At 48.7% G+C, this 21,288-nt stretch overlaps 1 protein-coding gene and 1 long non-coding RNA gene across 2 annotated transcripts in view; one reads left to right on the top strand and one right to left on the bottom strand.

The window, feature by feature from the left end:
* The window catches only part of NOX5 (NADPH oxidase 5), a 38,581-nt gene extending 37,375 nt beyond the window's left edge, over window positions 1-1,206 (top strand). Inside the window, exon 17 of the mRNA XM_084886944.1 lies at window positions 480-1,206. Coding sequence (XP_084743070.1) covers window positions 480-611 — 132 coding nt within the window. The 3' untranslated portion in view covers window positions 612-1,206. The remainder of the gene's footprint in view (window positions 1-479) is intronic.
* Window positions 1-21,288, bottom strand: part of LOC311624814 — a 654,664-nt gene that overhangs the window by 312,572 nt on the left and 320,804 nt on the right. The window lies entirely within an intron of this gene.

The raw sequence follows: 21,288 nt of genomic DNA, 5'->3' as shown, positions 1-21,288 counted from the left end.
ATTTCTCGGGTTGTTTTTAGTTTTCTTCCTTGAGGGCTTACCGACTTCAGGAGAGACATTTCAGTGGGGGTGTGGGGCCAGCTGGGGGACAGCATGAGGTTCGGGGCAGCAGGGGGCAGCATGCCACTCAGGGCTCTGTCATTGTCCTCCAACATGGCAGTTGGGGGAAGGGGGTGTCTCCCTCTCACACACAGCTCCTTAGCAAAGGCCCGGGTCTCACTTTTCTCTGGCCCATCCCCTCCCTGGGGTGGGGGTCAGGTTATGGGTGGAGCAATGGCTCCTAAAGGAATGGCTGCCACATTACACTCTCTGCTCTGAAGTCAAGCAGATGAGTCTTGGCATTCTTCTTGGGGACAGACAGATGGCCATGGCTGCCATTGCCAATCCATGGCATTGATGGCTTCAGGTGGGTGTGTCACAGGTGGGCCCACAGTCCCACCTCTCCTCCCTCTGTCCTTCCCCAACCCCATGGACTCCAGGTGTTCCAGAAAGTGGCCACTGAGAAGAAGGGCAAGGTGCAGGTCTTCTTCTGCGGCTCCCCAGCCCTGGCCAAGGTGCTCAAGGTCCACTGTGAGCAGTTCGGCTTCAGATTCTTCCAAGAGAACTTCTAGCCCCGCCTCTCCGAGCCCCGCCCACTCCACCAGCCAGTGAACCATCGCCTTGCACCGTGCACCTCAGGGACCAGCCTCCGATAGCCACTCAGAGATCAGGAGGCCCCACGGGCAGGTGGACTTCCTGCATAAGGGGGTGGGATGGGAGGTTTCCAGGGCAACTGCTCCTCCAAAAGTACAACAGGGGTCCTTCCTAGACCTGCCTAATCATCACAGCCACTCGGGAAACATCTCCCCCACCGCTTTATTATGGACTTTTTCAAATATACAGAAAATTAAGGGAATTGTATAGTGAACAGTGTTATCTGCTTTCTAGATTCCTCAGTGAACATTTTGCTATATTTGCTTTATGACGTATTATCCACCTGTCTCTCCCTCTATCCACCTATCAGTGCACCTTCCTTTTCTGATGCCTTTCAAAGCACACTTTGCTACTCGGAGGACATTTCTTTAAATGTAGATTCCTGGGTCCCACTTCCAGAAATTCTGATTCCGAAGCTCTGGAGATGAGACCTGGGGTGTGTATTTTATCCAAAATGTATGCCTTTGGGAGAGGTAGGCAGCATCTTTTCTTTGCCTTTCTCTCTGTCACTGACTGCCCATCATCTCTATGTGTGTCCCTTGTCCTCTCGCTCTCTCTCCCCCGAGAGTGTCCCTCCGTGTCCCTCATTGCTCTGCATGTGGGTCTCTCCCTTCCCTCAAGTACTGAGTCCTCAGAGAAACAGCATGGAGATGGTGCCCGTGTGTCTGTGGGGCCCCAGAAAGGCCTTGTGCTGGGGATCAAGCCGGGTTGTGGCTTGAAGCTGAGCTCAGCCACACCCCACTGTACGGCCCTGGCGACCTCTCTGGCTCTGTTTCTTCGTCTGAAGAACGGACTGAGGACCTCTCCCGGTCACAACAGAAAGGGAAGTGAGACGTCACCGTCAGTGCTCAGGACATTCATCTTCCATCCTGTGGTTCTCTATCGCCCCAGACGTTGTTGTCTCTGCATCCTCCGGCTGTGTTGTGGCTCCCTCTATCACTGCGTTCCGGCCTCTGTTTGCATCCGTCACTGTCCAGAGACAGCAGATGCAAAAGCTCTCCTCGGAGACACTTTGGGAGAAGAGGCCGTGGGCTTCGGGGGGAGTGGGAGGGCTGGCCTCGCCTCCTCGGATCTGAGCTGCCCCACACTGCCAGCCCCTGTGGGCCCCGCGGTTCCTGGGCAGCCTCCACCTTGTAGCTGGTCTTGCCAGGCTGTCTTTTCTGTGATAGACTAAAACACTCATCCCCCAAACGGCCCTCACGGGGTTGGGATCAGGCGCTTGGCAATGGGATTGTAGAATGTGCCTTTCTTTTCCACGGGTTGGGTTGGAGGAGAACAGGAAAAGAATTGAGGTTCTAAAATCCACGTGTTGGACTTGTGACCCAGTGTGTCCAAAGGCTTCCTCTCCAGATATATCCCAGTTGCCCACTAGAGGGCGGTGCAGAACCAGGGATCCCAGGAGGAGTTGTTTGCTGGGAAGGAGACTGCTTCCTGAGCGGCAGTGAATCAAAGGCAGGCCAGAGAGGACCGGGCCTCACCCCAAAGCTCTGGGCTGGAGACAACACCCCCAGGCCCAGTCTCAGGCAGAACTGTTATGGCAAGAGAGTTCATTTTTAAGGTCTCTAGCTGCCAGCCCCTCATGCCAACACACAAATGCATGCACACACACACAAACCTGCTGACACACACACACACACACACACACACACACACACCTCCCTTGCTGACACCCAGTGACCAGGTTCTGGCCTTCCCTCTTTCCCATCTGCAAGTCAGGACAGGCCTAGCTGGGGAGAGCTGTAGGCCCAGGCTCTGCCATCTCATGTCATCATAGGGGGCGGGATTAAATAGCTGGTGTACACAGATCACACCGTCTGTCCGCCTGGATGGTTCCCAGATGTCCACATGGTGCCGTCCTACTGCCAGCAAGAAGCAAATGCATCCGCATGGCTGGCTGACTTTTCTCTGTTCACCCAGATGTTGGCAGTGCTGTAGACACATCTGGGCCCAAGATGGCTACGGCTGACACACACAGGCTAACTTTAGACACAGGTGTGTGCTGTGAGTCCCCCAGGGTCAGGCCTGTGGTCCCAGAATCTAGCGCAGAGGGAGGGGCAATAGGCCTAATGCAGACACCAGTTCCCACCAGGCCCAGGGGTTGCTTACATGGAATTATCTTTGGGAAGGGGCCTCTGCATACAACTGTCGGGTGTAATCTGAGAACAAAGGTGCAAACACAGCTCCCTGAATGGATCTCTTTGCCAGGTTGGAGGACGCTGGTCTGCTGTCAGGACAGCTCTGACAGACACAGCAGTCATTCGTGAAACAAACAGGTAGGCAGGTCCCGGGACAGGCAGCACACGTGTAGCCTGTGAATCACTGAGGACCCACAGCCTTCCTGGGAGGGGAGGGTGACACGGGCAATAGTGAGAAGTGTCGTCGCCTTGCAGACCAGGCTTGGGTTAGGAAGGGAATAGAGACACCAGCCGGGCCTGGCTGTGGGCAAACGCCTGGGAGATGTTCAGTGGAAAGGTCTTAGCCCTCTGAAGAGGGCATTTGCCACTGCCCCAGTCAGCTGTGTGACCTTGGATATGCCTGTGACCACTCTGAGCTCTCACTTCCTCCTCTGTACAATGAACAGGTGAAGGATATGTGTGTTTACATGCTAGCAGATGCGTAAATCGTTTCTTCAAAGATACACAAAATATGTTCATTTCATCTCTTTGCTCTGAAGAGTGGGAATTGGAGGGTCAGGAGAAAATGGTTTTGTCTTTGGTGTTTATTTTACTTTTATTTTCTTCCTTTCTTTAAAGTTTGAAGTTTTATACTTTTATTTTAAAAAAAGAAATCCAAAATAGAATGTTAGGTTTAAAAAGGTACCAAATGTTGCTATGGTTCTATTCATGTAACAAAATATAGACTGTGTGTGTACTGTGCCTGGGATAAATAGATAGAAATGCGTCGGAAGAGAGCGAGAAGGAGACACATCAATTGGTCCATGGTGGTCACCTGTGGAGGTGGTAAAGGTGGACTCTAGCGTTTTTCTCTTTTCTGTTTCATATACGTATGTACTTCCCATGTAATGTTTCATAATATAGAATTTTTACACCATGCACTTCATGTATTACTCATGTGATATTTTACTCTTTTATTTGTGTACTTAGGTTATGGCCTGTGTACATTTTAAAAAAGAATAAAACAAAATGGAGAGATTGTCTGAGGTGTTGTCTATGAAAATTCCCTCATATTCATTAGTTCTCAAATGAAAGCTTCAGACACATCTGGGGCGGTGGGTCTGCCCCCTCCAGCTGGGGGCCTCTTCTGGAATGTGAGGCTGCCACAGCGCCCCTACTCGATACACAAAGCAGCCCGCTTCCGAAGGTCTAAATATTAAAACAAAGGCCCCTCCCAGGCCCGAGACTGGCCCAGACCCAGCGGCCATCGGCACTCGGGGGGGTGTTGCACACAGGCCTGGGCCAGGCACCTGCCGGGCCTCACAGGGCAGACGCCTCAGGGCACACTCTCGCTGCTACACAAATACTCACATTAACCAGCCTTCCTGACAGACTGAGGCATCTTTTCACGATCTGTCTTTACCATATGATGACGTTCCCCTTTTGAAAATAGGATGAATTCAAACAAGATATTTATTTATGGGGAAATCCATTGGGGGGTGGGGCGGGAGGAATACCCAATTCCAGCAGAGATGACTGGAAGGAGACTTGCTTCTCAAGGAAGTTTCTAGCCTCCTAACCTTAGCCAGGCAACCAAACGGGCTACCTGCCCCAGTCCTACTCCGGGACAAATGGGGCCATCTTGAATCATCCCAATGCGATGGGAGAAAAGGGTGCATGTTTTGGTAAAAGAAAAAAGTTCTGAGATTCACCCGAACTTGGCTGGATGAGTTTATAAATACAGATGAAGCTTGTCTTTAACCCCGAAGAAGCTCCAAGGGAAATAATTATTTGTGTCTGCGTCTCTGTGACTAGAATAGTGCTACCACCGTGCGGGCGCTTGGCGGTGCTTCATGAATGTTTCTGCGCCCGTGAGCCCTGTTCGGCTGCTGGCTCCAGGAGGCGCCCTTGACTCCTCTGCTCCCTTATTCTCCTCCCACAGTCAATCACCAAGCCCTCTCAATGGGACATCCTACATGTTTCTCAAATGCCTTCTCCTTCCTATTGGCCCTGCCTTGGTTCTGTCCATAACTTGCCTTTTGCCTGGACTATTGCATCCGCCTCCTGACTGGTCTTCCTTCCCCAGCCTCTTTCAGCTCCCATCCATCCTCTACACTGATGATCACACACTGCCTGTTGGGTTGAGAAGGCTAAAAAGGGCTAATTCCAACGTAACCCTGATATTTGGGGGCTAGCAATCTGAATCCATGCCAGCAAGCTCAGTGTACATTCTTTTTTTTTGAAAAATTTTTTTATTTTAAATATATTTTATTAATTTCTTTTTACAGAGAGATAGAGAGTTAGAAACATCAATGAGAGAAAATCATCGATCAGCTGCCTCCTGCACACCCCGCACTGGGGATGTGCCCACAACCAAGGTACATGCCCTTGACCGGAATCGAACCTGGGACCTTTCAGTCTGAAGGCCGACGCTCTATCCACTGAGCCAAACTGGTTTTGGCTCAGTTGTACATTCTTGATAACCTATAATTAAGTCACTACCTCCTTCCCAGATACTGGTCTTGCAGAATCTGTTACAGAGGCCATAAAACTGTGAAAAGCGCACTGCCCCGGAGGGAGGGTTATTAATGCTGGTGCCAGGCCAAACCCTCAGATATGGCCTGGAGACTCCCAACACCTGGGGCCTTCTTGCAAGGCCCGAGAAAAGGACCGGAAGCATCATCCATATTTGTGGGACAAAGACCACAGGGAGATATAAAGAGAAGCCCCCTGCATGTTCCTTCACTCAGGTTTGGAAAGCTATTCCCTGAGTCTGCGGCGTAAATAAGTGTCCCTCCTTTTCTTGGAGAGTGTTGCTTGGTTTTTTTCTGTCTTCTGCAACAGGATAACTGTCCCATTGCTGTCGCCCAACTCCTGAGCCTGGCACACGGGCCTCCCCCACAGAAGCACTCCGTTAGGACCTGCTGTTACCTATTATTCAAACCACTATTCGCCCCGGTGTCTACCTCTTGTGTCCTGCCTGTGCCCCTCTCGCTCTCGGTGCTCTAAAAATACCATCTGACGTGGAGTTCCCCAGGCAGGGTCATGCTTCCCAGCCTTCGCCTCTGCCGAGCCTGCCATTTGGAGCACCCTCCCCCACCTGCAGACTGAGTTTCAGAACATTTTATCATCAGCCCATCTGTGAAGACTCCCTTGCCGGTCATTCTCTTCACAGAATAAACTGTCTCCACCCCGGGACTGCATGGGACCTACTTTGGAGCTAGAGCATCTACCGCAGGTATTGTATTTACCCGTTTACTCGGTGAGGAACTTCTTGAGAGCAGGAACGTTGTCTATTTGTCTCAGTCTCCCCAGTGCCTGGCGCGTAGAAGGTGATCAATGAAAGCGTTGGTGAGCTGACATGACTCAAACCCCATCTCACCTTCCCTCCCCGACTTTCTCTGCTTCTCCCCTTCAAGGAGAAAATGCCAGACAGGACCAGCTTTACACGTGACAGAGTGAGTCAAAGTGTAACCTCAGGGGCCGTAGGACGAGTCCTGCCTCCCACACTCGCGTTTCTTTCTCAAGCGGAGGTCGGATTTACTATGGAGCTGCTAGTGGCCGCGGTCTGTCTGCCTGAAGCGACCTCTGTGAAATGAGGAGGGGAACTCATGGTTCCTGAACCCCTGTGACTCCTCTTTCTCCTCTTCCTCATTCCTCTTCCTCAACCTCAAAAGAGATGAATGACTTAGAAAGAGCAAATGAATCAGAAATAGAGGAAGCAAAAATAGAGAGTAATTTTGCCAAGTTATTATTCAAAGCTGCTCTCCAGGACCCAGAGCAAGAGCAGCCCCATCAATCACCCGACAGAGCTCTGGGGGCAGGCGGGTGGGAGTGGCCACGCGCTGTCTGCAGACAGCTCTGTGCGTGAAAGACAGGTCAGGAGTCTGGGGCCCTCTGCCAGCCACCACGCAGAGAGGGAGAAAGAGAAGCCGGAGACACTGAAAGGGGACAGTCAGCTCAAAGGCCGAGGGCAAGGCTCTCTGACCTGCTTTCTTACCAGGCCAGAGTCCCTGGAGGCCTTGTTCTGGGCTGGGCCAGCTCTGGGGAAAAGAGCCCTCAGAGTAGAAGGGAGAGGGATTGGGAGCAGGCCTCAGGCCTGGAGTGAGTGCGCTGTCTGTTCTGCTCCTCCTCAAGCCTCTGCTAGGCTGAGAGAGGCACCACTGCCTCATTCCACCAGAAGGGGGCCTAAGGCACATGCGTCCCTGCATCCCAGGGCTTAGCCATGGATGCTCCTTGCATGAGGGATTGAGTGGATGGATGGATGGACGACAAAATTATTACAACACATTGTCTTGTTCTTTTTGTGTATTTTACTAATTTCCATAATTTTTATTTTATATTTTATCCCTGCTTATTAAATTCTAATTATAATCTACTTGGGGGCAGGGACTAAATATGTTGCCTCTTGTGCACCAGTTCTGGACCTGGGAGGCCCTTAAAAGTAAGTACGGGAGAGAAGAGCTGTGCAATAGTTCAGCGCCTCGGTGCATCTCCAGGTGACACTCGGCCATTTCCCGGGAGATTGCTGGTGCCCGGGCTCCACACCAGAACGCCTGGTGATATTAAGCAGGTGAGTTTGTTGAATTCCTACCACTCTGGGTGCTGGAGTTCAACGGTGGATGGCAGAGTCATGGTTCCTGCTCTGTGTCCTCATCTGTAAAATGGGGACAATAATAAAAATGGTACCTATTGGATGGTATAATGAGGAGGAGTAAATGAGTTAATGCGTGAGAGAGGCTTCAAACGGAGCTTGTCATGTAGTAAGTTTCCGTAGATGTTGGTTACTTATGTCTTTGTCCATCTGGATTACTATAACAAAATACCATAGGCTAGTGGCTTGTAAACAACAGAATTCATCTCTCAGGGTTCCGGAGGCTGGAGTTTGAGGAGATCCGGGAGGTGGAGTTCTGGTGAGGGCCCTCCTCCTGGTAGCCCCACTGCGGCCAGGAACCATCTGCCGCCCCTTGTCTTCCGGTTCTTTGTGGACAGCGGCATTTGGGGGCCAATAAATGCCTTCCCCTCTCTGGGCAGGGGGAGGGGGCGACCAGGGGTCAGCAAACACCACCACCCCCTCCTTCACATCCCAGGGGAAGCCCTGGCCTCCCTGTGCGGACCCGCTGGAGCTCACAACACCCCGCCAGGCATCCTCCCAAACCCGCTAATCCTGGGCTGCAGGAGGCAGGAGGAGATCAAATCACAGCTCCCCCAGCTCATTAGCGCTGCATTGTGCATTCCGGGGATAATGTATGTTCTTTTCTTCCCTGATTGCTTCTGAAATCTCCTGCCTGTTTATCAAATCTGAGCCACGCTTCCCCACCCCCTGGCTTGGGCTCTGAGCTCCCCTCCTCCAGAAGAGAAAGCCAGGAACACGCTCCTGGGGGAGGAGGGGTCGTTGGTGCCGGTGTTGAGGAGGGAAAGGCCATTTCCATGAGCCCATCTCCAGTGGAGCAGGGAGATGGGGGCTTTAGGGAAGGAGGCAGGAGGGCCTCACAAAGCACCTGCCCCTTCATCCGCCGCCCCCTCCCAGGCTGCACTAAGGCTGCTCTCCCCGAAAGCAAAGCCTCCTCCTCATGCCCCCACTGTGCCCAGCAAACCCTATCAGGCCAGCTGAGGCCACTAGGTCACCATCAGAGAGTCACTCACTCATTTACTCACCCCTCAGCATTTGTTGACGGCCTGCCTTTGCCAGGCACCATGCCAGATGACAAAGACACCGAGTGTAGTGCCAATACAATCAGGTAGGTGCCAGTGCAGGGCCTCATGAAGTGTGATGGCGGCTGAAGAATGCGGAGTCAAGGTCAGAGTGAGATGAGATGACCCCTGGCCCTGGTCTAGAAGGAATGTGGGGAACGAGGGTATATTTGTGCATCCAAGTCCGTACGCCATGTGCACAGGCACAGAGTATGACTGTTTATCTTGGGGTAGCTGGAGGAGGGCGGGGAGGAGGGGAGGAGTGCAGGGGCAGGGATGGGCCTGGAGGCTGAGCTATGAGGAGTCACTCAAAGGTTTAAAGCAAGGGTGTGACCGGTTAGAAAGATGAAATGGAGAGGGGAGAGCACATGCAGGGAGAGCACCGGGGGAAGAAGACCGGGACTGAAGCAGAGGCGGGAATGGCCTGGGGAAGGGGAAGAGGTAGGTGAAGGGGAGAGGGGTGAGGGGTAAAGGGTGAAAGGTGAGGATGAAGCCTTCCCACACCAAGACTATTCAAGCTAAAACACAAAATCCATTCAAACCAGTCCTAATAAAAGGAAAGTTGATGGTCAGGATGAAACAGGCAACCCCGAACCCTGGGATAGAATGGACCCAGGTCAGGAGTGAGGACCTGTGTGGCCTCTCAACATAGCCCCATGATACCAGGACTGCCCCTAGAAGCTGTACGTATCCTCTGGGAGCGGCGCAGGAAGGCTGGGGGAGCGCCTCGCAAACAGCCTTCACCTGGGCCTCTACTCCATGCCCTCCATTCAGGTCCTGCAAAGCCTTCCTCACTCGCATGGTCACAGGGTGCTGTGTGTGTGTGTGTGTGTGTGTGTGTGTGTGTGCCACTTCCAGCCGGTCTGGAAGTTCCCTGAAGCTGGGTCCTTTCTCCCCCCCTACTACAGGGCACTTGAAAAAGAGTAAACAGCAGGGACTCAATAAAGGCTTGTTGCCTCGTCTGGATTTTCCCTCTTGCTCTCCTCCTTGTTCCTCAAGGGCAGGGCGGAGTTGCTCATTTTCTCCGGAGTTACTGTGTCCTGGGGCTGGCCCTCTGGCCTGGCTCTGACTCCCGGAGCTGAGGAGGCCAAAGGGCCCAGGTCTTCCCAGGGAGGCGACTGTCAAAGCCCTGCCCCCTCCCCAAACCCCCAAACACCAGGAGTGGAGGGAAGCACCGAGGGGGCACTTTAAAGTTTATTTCCTGCCACTTGGCTCCAGCCTTGTATTATCCCTGATGAGAGCCATTAACCTGCTAATTACCAACCAATTAGCTCTGGTTGAGGCTGCTGCTTTCACAGTCTTTTAAGTCTCCGTTCTAGGGCAACATGGAGGGGCCCTGCCAACCTCACGTCCCGCCCCCACCCCCACACACTGTCCTTGGGGAGACCTACAGGGCCCTCTGCAGCTGGTTCCGCACATCCGCCTGGGCTCCCTCCGGTGGGTGCTGAGAGGGAGCCTGCCCTCAGGAGGCTCACAGTCACCAGCAGTGGTTTGTATAATTCAGCAGGAAGAGATGCTGCCATTGGCAAGTTATATTTTTACCGGACGGGAAGGAGACAGTAAAGATCCTGAAATAACCAGCTTTCCGGAGGTCCCCATTGCAGGCCTACATCCTGAGTTGGCAATATCTCTTTTTAGCCCCATTTCCTGATATCCAGGCTAGTATTAAACGTGAAGTTTCTCCGCTCCTTTTCTCCGCGCTCTTAATGTTCTTGCCATGTTGCTACCAACGCCTCACTCCCAAGGCCTCGGAAATGTCATGTGCCCTTTCCTTCAAAATCCAGGACAAACCCCTTTTCTCTAGAAAATGCTCCCTGCCTCATCCTTCCAAACCCATCACTAAAGAATCTGTTTGCATTGTGCTTCTAGGCACACACTGGAGCAGGCGGTTGGGGGGAGTGGGGGGGGAGGGGAGAAGGCTCAAATCTTTATACTTTCCTAAGTACAGTTGTTGCAGAAGACCAAAGAAAACCAAGGACGTTTCTGAGAGAAAAAAAAAGAAAAGAAAAAGGAGGGACATTGTTTAATATGCCTGCGGACTCAGGGAACAGCCTTCCAAATCTGAGTGAAGGAACACGCATGGGGTCTCCCTTATACCTCTCTCCCTATGGTCTTTGTCCCACAAGCATGGATTATGCTTCCCATCCTTTTCGAGGGCCTTGCAAGAAAAGGTGTTGGGGGTCTCCAGGCCATATCTGATGGTCTGGCCTGGCGCCAGCGTTAATAATCCTCCCTGCGGGGTGGTGCACTTCACAGTAACAGGTTCTGCAAGACCTGGGAAGGAGAGAGGGACTTAATTATAGGTTATCAGGAATGCACACTGAGCTTGCTGGCTTGGATTCAGATCACTAGCCTCCAAATATCAGGGTTACATTGGAATTAGGCCTTTTAGCCTTCCTCCAATCTCTTTGCCCAAACTGAGTTCCAGAGGGCAGTTCCTCTGTATCTCTCACAACGAGAGCTCATGGTTGGGAACACAGGGGAAGCTGGAAGGTATTGCTGACTGTTTCAGTTCTCTATTGCTAGGAAATCTATCACTCAGAAAGTTAAGGGTTTGCTCCAACTGGTGTGGCTCAGTTGGTTGGGCGTCATTCCATGCACAAAAGGTTGCTGGTTAGATTCCTGGCACAGGCTCAGTCCCCAGGAGGGCACATGGAGGAGGCAGTTGATTAATGTTTTGCTCTCACATGGATGTTTCCCTCTCTCCCTCTAAAAATCAATAAAAATATTATTTAAAAGTTAATGGTTTAAGAGAACCATTCTAAGACTCTTAGGAGTCTGTGGTATGATTGGGATCAGCTGAGCAGATCTCAGGTTGCACCTAATATTGTCTGGGGCCACCGCTACGGGAGGCTGGATTGAGCTGGAGACTCCAGAATGGGTCCCTCCTCTGCCTGGTGCCTGGGAGGGGTGGTTGGCAGCTGGGCTCTGTTGGGAACTGGGACTAGCGGGGACTCCCTCTTTCTCCATATAGTCTCCTTTTCCTCATGTTCTGTCTATAAGGTCTTTCTAACACAGAGAGACCAAATTCCCCTTCACTCAAGAGCCCAATAGCACAAAAGTGTCAACTCCTAGGACTTCTTAAAAGGCTTAATCGCAGAGCTGTCCCAGGGTCATTTCTGCCCAAGTTACTGGTTAAAACAAGTTACAGGCCAGCCCTGATCCAATGTGAAAGGAGGCCACACAGTGTGGACCATGGAGAGGCTGGTTTGCTGGGTAATGTCTTTGACACTCACTCCTCTCTTACTGGATCCTAACAGCATCTTATTGGGGCCAGGGACTGGCTTTCTGAAGGGCTAAGATCTCTACAAAAGACTTGGTTCTCTCCCTCCCAGACTGTTTTGGTCAAGAATAGGACATAGAGCCCTAGCCTGTGTAGCTCAGTGGATAGAGCATCAGCTTGCAGACTGAAGAGTCCTGGGTTCAATTCCAGTCAAGGGCCACAGACCCGGGTTGCAGGCTCAAACCCCAGTAAAGGGTGTACAGGAGGCAGCCAATTCATGATTCTCTCTCATCACTGATATTGCTATCCTTCTCCCTTCCTCTCTGAAATCAATAAAGATATATTTAAAGAAAAAAAGAATAGGATACGCGCACGCGAGCACATGCACCCACACACACACACACACACACACACACACACACACACCCTCCTGGAACAATGCCACCCCAAACTATAAATATTACAAAATCTTTAAGAGGGTGAAGTTATGTGTATGTTATGAAGGACAGATTAAACGGCTTTTTTTTCCTGCCTATATAAGGGGTCTTAGATACATTTTCTCATTTGATCCTGATCTCCACCCCCATTTTAGAGATGAAGAGACTGGGGCTCAGAGACATTATGTAATCTGCCCACAGTGGTAGAGCTGGATCTGACTAACACCATGACTTTTTCATGAGACTAGAAAGAATTATTAGAGAATGATGTAATGTGGGTAGTCTAAAGAAATAAGACCCCAGAAGCAAAATTGCCCAGAGTCCTCAGCCTAGGTCCTAGAAGGGAACAGAAGCAAAAGTAAGCACAACGCCTGGCACATAGTAGGTGTTCAGTAAACAGCCCCACCTCTCTTCCCAAACCTTATTCTTCCACAGCTCACTGTCATTGGTCTCAAGAATGCAGCATGATGTTGTGTGGTTGGCATAGCTGTGTGCAGGACTGATTCCCTTTCTGAATGGTGGGAAGTCTGAAGGGCAAGCTTGGAAAGGCTCTGTTCACTCCATCTCACTTCTTTTCCTGCTCAAATTTCACCCAACAGTCATTTGCTTTTTGAGCAATCTGTTCCTGGAAAGCAGAGGAAAATAACAGATTGATGCATCAACTGTGTGTGGCCAAGTGATTTATTTTTAATGTGACTAAACAAGACACACACCTGCCTATGGAAATGTAAGCACATTGAATCATCAGGGACTCAGATGGCTATTTAGGCAAAGATAGACAGACAACAGAGGAGAGGAGAGAGGAGAGGAGAAAGCGGGGTTGGGGAAAGGGGGAAATTGGGACCACCTCCCTAAAAGTGATTATTTCAGCAGCATCAGTGAAGCATCCCCATTGAGGCCAAGTGCCCCTCATTTAGCTTTGCTGATGCCTGAAATCAGTAAATAACAGTGGCTGAAACAGACAGAGGTTTTATTTTTCTCTCATACCAAAGTCTGAGTTGGTAGAAAGTCCTGAGAAGAAGGGTGGCTCACCTCCCTCCACAAGGTCATCCAGGGATCCAGGTTCTTTCTATGGTCACCCCACCACCCCCGAGGGTGCTGCCTTCATCACATGACAGAAGCTGGCTCCCACCACACCTGTTCTCCCAACAGCATTCTCTGGGGGGCGGGGGGGGGGGGGTAGGGAAGTAGGCTAATAGCCTCTTTAAGGGCGTGACCCAGAAGTTTCATAAAATACTTCCCATTGGCAGTTACATGTCCTGGGGCAGCAGCAAAGGAGCTTGGGAAATATAACTCAAAATATAACTCAAAATTCAGACCTATTGTGAAAAGAAGAAGAGAAACAGTGGAGATTTGGGGAACAATTATGAGTTTCTGGTGCAAACAGGAATTATCAAAATTAAAAGTACATGTATCAGTTGACCCCGCAATCCTAGTTCTAAAAATTCATTCTAAGGAAACATTGATACGACTGCATCAAGACTACATATAAGGGTAATACACGTGGCTTTAAAATACTTTCACAGTTCTTTGACATACCACCCTTTGAAAGAGCGGGGTCTAGTGACTCGATTCTAGTGCTTAGATTTGGCAGAAGTGACAATGTGTGACTTCTGAGGTCAGGTTATAGGAGGCACTGCTGCTTCTCCTTCATTTTCTCTTGACTGACCTGCCCTGGGGGAAAGCCAGCCACCTTGTGGTGAGGATTCTCAGTTAGCTTGGTGGGGAGGCTCACTGGGGAGGAACAAAGGTTCCCCACTATCCACTGGCTGCCAACACCCAGTCGCCAGCCCAGGAGTGAGTGGACCTCCTGCCCTGGTCCAGCCCACAACTGGACTACAACCTCATAAAAAGCAGTGAGCCTGAAGCCACCCAGCCAGGCAGCTCCCAACTTGCTGACTGGCACAAACCGGGAGAAATAATAAACATTTACTACAGTTTTACACCACCAAGTTTTGGAGTAATGTGTTAGGCAATAGATATCTAATACAAAAGTTATTGCTTCCTTGTTTGTAATAGGAAAAAAAATTAGAAACAGCAGAAGTGGCAATGATGAGAGGTGAAATATACCAAGAGATTTCCATAGTTTGGAGCGTGCAGCTGCCAGAATGAGATAGGGCTGTGTGCAAAAGACCCAGAGTGACAGCTCCCCAAAACACATGATTAAGTGAAAGTGTGAATTTGCAGAACACCTATGTTGTGGCCCCAATTACATAAAAATACAGAAAAATTATATATATATATATCTGTGTGTGTGTGTGTGTGTGTGTGTGTACATATATACACATCTGTAATAAAGCCATATTTGTATGTACCTGAGATGGAATAAAGAGTAAGTTGGGCTTGTTACTATCCCCTTGCTACCCTGGCCTTAAGGAGCCTAATTATGACCTTCAGAGACTATAACCATTGCATCGCTTATGGGACCCACCGTGGATGTAATTTAAAATAAAAGCAGTACACAAATGGAACTTTACCTAAGAGCTCCTGAGAGGGGCAAGGCACCCTGGTCATTGTCTGGAGTGTTTTAAAGGCCGGGCGTTTAGGGGAAGTCTTAGGGGAGGATCTCCATAGAAAATTCATCCGCTTTACGCTGATGTGCCAAAGTGAGATTTATCCCCCTGACTTCATCCGTCCTTGGGTCTGGTCGGCAAATGGCACTAATTGGATTTCTGCTATCTCCCTGAGTAGGGTGATATGAGCAATTTATCCTCTGGTTGGGGAGACGTGTAAACCATTTACTCTTCAGCGTCCTCAGTTAGGGAAGATCGGATTTTGCTGCTTACTAGATGGCTGTCAATTGCTTGGCCCTTTAACTATCTGTCTCCGTTTTCTTATTCCGCTAGTTGTGGCTTTCTAGCCCGTCTCAGTAACACTCAATACGTGCTGGTTTCCTCCATGCTAGCGTAGACTCGGTGTCCACCTAACTTCACTGGAGCCCTAACGGAAACCAATTATCCTGCCCTTTCCCTGCGTGCCGATTGAACTCCATGGGCCTGTCCTCGCCACAGAAATATCACTAACAGGCAATGCCAGCAGGATTAGATCTGCAAAGTGTTTAAAGTTTAGGAAGAAAGCTTTTTGCAAATGTCAACACTATCACTCAGCTCCCTGCAAACCAGAATTTTAATCAGCAGGACTGCCATTTCCAGCTCATTGAGCAACGACATAAAAATGTCCCAACGCAGTCAGTTCTCTAGAGGAAAAACCACCAGAGACAGAAAAGAGGTCATCACAATCACAGCTGCCTACTACGTGCAAGGTGCAGTGCTTGCTGCTTCAGCTACCTTCTCCACTGCTCCTAAAAACTGGTCTGTGGAGAAACGGAGGCTCACAGGTGTCACACAGCTTCAACCGAGGCTATTTGGGGGCCTTCCCTTCGACCTCACATCAGCGTGGGAGGGACTTAAGAGTCTGGACACAGGAAAAGAACATAGTTGTACACCTCATACAGGGGTGGGGGGCTGGAGCTCCCATCTTTTCTTCTCCCTCTGCAGTTCTCCTAAGAGGCCAGGTGTGGGATGTAATGATTTTGGAAATTTTATTTTATTTTATTTATTTATTTAAAATATATTTTATTGATTTTTTACAGAGAGGAAGAGAGAGGGATAGAGAGTTAGAAACATCGATGAGAGAGAATCATTGATCAGCTGCCTCTTACATACCCCCTACTGGGGATATGCCCACAACCAAGGTACATGCCCTTGACCGGAATCAAACCTGGCACCCTTCAGTCCGCAGACCGACGCTCTATCCACTGAGCCAAACCGGTTTCAGCTGTTGTGTGTTTTTTTTAAAAAGAGGGAGCTGTTCGCATGTTTGTTTATTGGGTTCCTAGCATATCACCTGGTACACTTGATGGGCCTTCCAAGTGACGTTACCAATGGAAAGTATTCACTGGGGACTTTCTGAAGAAATTGCTGACAGAGAGGGAGAGCTTGTGCTGGTGACTGGAGTGTTGCTGCAGGTTGTCATGGGTGTGCAGAAGGGAACGCGGCCAGGCATGGCTGAAGTGTTACAGCAGGGTCCTCTCTCAGACATGGCTCTGTACAGAAAGCATATCCGCGGAGGAGTCAAAACAAAAGTATAAACCCATGTGCAAAAGACAGAGTTAGCTATCAGCCTGTGTCTGGGTGTAGATCTGAGACTTTCAATCGTGGACAGAAGCAGGCATGTCTGCAAGAGCCTACTTCCTGCCTCCGGGTTCCTAATTTTGATCTCCAACATCCCGGAGGTAGTATAGCCTGTGGTTCTCAGCCCTGGCCACTCACTAACATTATCTGGAGAGCCTTGAAATAAATACAAAAGCTCAGGACTCAGCCCAGATGGATTAAATGGGAATCTATGGGGCAGGGACCTGGGCATTTGATTCTACTGTGCAGCTAAAGTTTAAAACCTCTACTATAGCTTAGGTCAGCAAACTCAGTCAACAGAGTGGCAAACCTCGGCTCGGCAGCTGCATGTGGCTCTCGAGCCGCAGTTTGCCGACCACTGGCCTACGTATCCAGTGATCACAAGAATCAGCTGGAGAACTCCTCCAATAACTTGCTTAGGCTTCTCCCCTGAGGCTCCTTTTTTTCTTTTTCTTTTTTCTAATATATTTTTATTGATTTGGGAGTGGAGGGAAAGGAAAAGAGATAGAAACTTAATGATGAGAATCATTGATTTGCTGCCTCCTGCATGCCCTCTACTGGGGATCAAGCCTGCAACTTGGGCATGTGCCCTTACTGGGAATTCAACCATGACCTCCTGGCTCATAGGTCGATGCTCAACCACTCAACCACACCAGCCTGGCTCCCCTGTAGTTCTTGATTCAGTGGATGTGATAAGGTCCAGTGAATCTGTTCCTTTAAGGAGTTTCTTTTCTTTTTTCTATTTTTAAAATATATTTTATTGATTTTTTTACAATGAGGAAGAGAGAGATAGAGAGTTAGAAACATCAATGAGAGAGAATCATTGATCAGCTGCCTCTTGCACATTCCCTACTGGGGATGTACCCGCAACCGGAATCGAACCTGGGACCTTTCAGTCTGCAGGCTAAGGCTCTATCCACTGAGCCAAACCGGTTTCGGCTAAGGAGTTTCTTGATAATGATTATGATCCAATAAACTTGGGGACCCACAACTGTAATAAAATATATTCTCATATCCTCATCTTTATATCACCACTTCTGATATGTTATATTTTTATTTGTGCATGTGTTATTGTTTTGTATCCATCATCTGTAATAATAAAAAGGTAATGTGCTAATTAGACCAGCCATCTTCCAAACGTCATTCCTGATGAAGCCCAGGCCCAAGGGAAGCCAGCCTGGGTCCTGGGGACCTGAGGGAAGCTGGGGGAAGGAAGGCCTACTTTTGCACAAAATTTCATGCATCTGGCCTCTACTCTTATTTAATAAAAGCTTAATATGTTAAGTGTCTGGTTGGCCAGTTGGCTGTTCAACCAATCAAAGTGTAATATGCTAATGACACACCAAGGCTGCTCAGCTGCTTGCTATGGTGTATGTTGACCATCAGGGGGCAGATGCTCTGACTGGTAGAGTAGCTTGCTGCTGGGGTCCTGATGATCTGGACTGAGCAAGACAGGCCGGACACACCCTGGAGCCCTTCCATTTCCCCTCCCCAACTGGCCAACCTCCTGCATCCCACCCTGGTTTCAGTCGTGCTCCAGTGGGGTCTCTCAGCCTGGCCTGTGCCCTCTTACAATTGGCATCCCCTCGGGGGATCCAAAGAGCAGGTTTTAGCCGGATCCCGAAGGCCAGGCTGAGGGACCTTAGTTAGACTATAAGCTCAAAGGGGGAAGGAACTTAGTGTCTGTTATTTACTGTGGTATTCTCAACATGACGAGGAGTGCCGGCAAATCGTGGAGACTCCGTGGGTGTTTGTTGAATGAATAAATGTTTTGTGTGTTTTTTGTCACTTCTACCTTATAAACCATCTAACTTATAAACCAAGTCAAGCGTGAAATGGAAACTTTGAAAGCAAATAAAAATACATACAATATTTTATTTCACTTTCTTTTATAGATCTACAGTCTCACTGTTAGAAACATAAAGATGTATTTTATATGAAACTTGATTTCCTTCATTCAGTCATCAAGTTTGGATATTTGGACCCAGAGAAACAAGAAATGTTCTTGAGAGGAAAAAAAGTTCAGAAATACTTAAGAGAGCCCTGGCCGGTGTGACTCAGTTGTTTGAGCATTGTCCTGAACACTAAAAGGTTACCAGTTCGATTCCCAGTCAGGGCACATGCCTGGGTGTCAGGCTCGATCCCCAGTAGGGGGCAGCTGATTGATGCTTTGCTCTCACATTGATGTTTCTCTCTCCCTCCCTCTTCTTTCCTCTCTCTAACTATCAAGTTAAAAAAAAAATTTAAAGAAAATTTCAAGAGAAAAAAATCCCGTTCCTAACAATTTTATTTTCTGAAAAATGTCTGCTTTATTGCAGAATTTATTTCTTGTGTAACTACTGTTTTCTAGTAAGTGCCACTGGGCATTCAGTGAAAAATAACATGCAGTCCTGCCCTCAGAGATATCGCAGTTAGTGGAAAGCTAGCCCTGAAACTAGACAGTTTCAGTACAGTGTCATAACATGAGTCACCAAATCTAAGATGCCTTCTGCAGCAAGATGTACCATGTTTGTGCCACTAAGAAAAATGCTGCCAATTAAGCCGGGCCATGGGCTGTAAGACCTGTTCTAATTTCAGATGTGAAAATATAGGGGGGGATTGTGCATTTTTAGAATGGATAAAATGTGAAGGGTAAGGATATTTGGCAGAATAAGCCAAAGGGTGGAATGTGGAGGGTGGACGGAGGAGGTAGAATATGTGTAGAGGGAGCCATGTGTGCTGGGAGGCTGGACGAGCAGGGGTGAGGGCCCCTGGGCTGGAAGGCGAGAGGTGAGGCTGGAGGGCAGCAAGGGCCAGGTCAGATCTGGCCTTCTAAGTAGGTGACGTTTGCCCTACTTTAGTCGGTAGCACCTCCTCCTTTCAATCTCAGAAGTGCCTTGTTGGGCAATAATTTCTATGGTTGCCCTACTACTAAGCCATTTTGAGGTGTGTGCTTTTTATTCAAACAGCAATGAGAACAATTCAAGGGCTCTAAGAGAGAAGAGTAAGTAAACATAGATTTGTCGGTCTGAGTGCTGGGGTGCGGGTGGAGGCTGTGGGGATTTCTTAATTAGATTTTTTGTGTGTGAATATGTTTATACAAGTCAACATTTGAAGATATAAAGGTGAATTCTTTCTTCCACCCCTGTCCTCCACACACTCACCCACCCACCCACCACTTTCCCTTCCTAGAAGCAAACCATATTACCAATTTCTTGTGTGCCCTTTCAGAGACATTTAGCACTCAAACAGATCTTCCTGTCTTTCATATCTATTGTTTTCTCTCTAATCCTCCCCTTAATCCTGTTTAATTTGGTGACTTCTTATTCCTCTATCTCTCCCTGAGTTTTTAGTAGTATTTATTTTCCCTTTTCCTCCTCCTGCAGATTTTAGACTTTATATTAACAATTAAGTTTAGATGGTTGTCTTTTTTCTTCCACTCCTTCCCTGAGCTCTGCCAGCCCACGATTCATTTCCTCCTATTGTTTCATGACCTCTCCCCTGATCTCTAATGAGTGTAGTTCTTTCCCAGAGTCAATTTCCTTGCTATGTTTTTACATTTTTCTAGTTAGAATTTTCATCTGCTCTATGACATTTTTTTATGTGTCTTCTTCTTTGCCTGCTGCTTTCCCCCCTTCTCTGTTCTTGCCATTTCTTTGAATAGATTACTCATCATTGAAGCAGGTGATTTTTTTCCCTTCCCCATGGACCTTCAGTATAAAAGTGGCTGGGGTTGTCTCCCAGGCAGGCTGTATTTTCCTTGTGACCCGAGGTTAATATAAGGGCATTCAACCTTGAATTCCCTCCAGCCAATGACGAGGCTTTTTCAATGCAAAGTGTCTCCTCCCTGTTGCCACAGAGACAGATCACTTCCTACAAATATGGCTAGTCTGGGTGATGTCTCCTTTAGTCCTGGTCCACACCAGGACTCATGCCACCAGCACATGCACCTACTTCCTTCGGCTGAAAACCAGGACCTTCTATATGGCACCTCCAGGTGTGCCCCTCACCTCCGGTGAGTGTTTTTTTGGGCTGTCCCTGAGACTCTTTGGCCTTTTGTTCTCACTCCACCTTCTCCTATCAGGGCCTCTGAGTTGCTTGTGGCATCTCTCCCACCTATGTTGTATTTTAGGTGTCTCCTGTCTTCACTAAAATAGAGTTTGTGTACTTATTTTTCGACTTTTTTTGGTGTTGGATTATTTCCAGTAAAAGAAGAGGGGATTGTTAACTGGACATCATTTTTAATCAGAAGTTCTAAAATTGGAAAGGTCATGTCAGCTGTGGCATGGAGAACAGACCTCAGGCCAAGAGACCGGAGTTGTTAGATCCATAAGGAGCTGCTCCTGCACTGCGGAGTTGGTGTCGGGGAGAGGTGGACCCAAGACAGACTTAGAAGGTAATGTTGCCCTAGCCAGTTTGGCTCAGTGGATTGCACATCGGCCCATGGACTAAATAAGGTAGTGAGAGAACAGACTGATGGTAGCCAGAAGGGAGGGTGGTTGTGGAGCTGGATGAAAGAGATGAAAGGATGGAGAAGTGCAAATTGGTAGTTACAAAATAGTCCTGTGGATATGACGTACTGCGTAGGAATATAGTCAGCAATAATAACTATGTAATAACTATGTATGGCGCCAGTTAGGGTACTGGAAATATCAGGGGGATCATTTTGTAAAGTATATGATTGTCTAACCACTATTTGTATACCTGAAACTAATAACAAATAACAATGACTATAAATGGTAATTGGGGTGGGGGGAAGAAGACCTTAAGTTTCTTCAAAAAGTAAATGAAATTATTAATGCAAAACAAAAACAAACAAAAAAAAAAAACCTGGGTAGAATAAATGAAATTATTAAATGCCTAAAAAACTGGGTAACACATACTCTTTAAAACTGTTGATATCCCAACGCTTGCTGCCATGCCCTAACTAAAAAACATAGATTCCTAACCGGGGCGTGTGTGGTAGGTAAGGAGTCCCTGTCTGAGGGCATTTAGTCACCCCCTGCCCTCAGGAA

The sequence above is a fragment of the Pipistrellus hanaki genome, assembly GCF_964339955.1.
Source record: "Pipistrellus hanaki genome assembly, chromosome: 1".
NCBI classification, from domain to species: Eukaryota; Metazoa; Chordata; class Mammalia; order Chiroptera; family Vespertilionidae; genus Pipistrellus; species Pipistrellus hanaki.
This window is presented reverse-complemented; position numbering and strand designations above follow the sequence as displayed.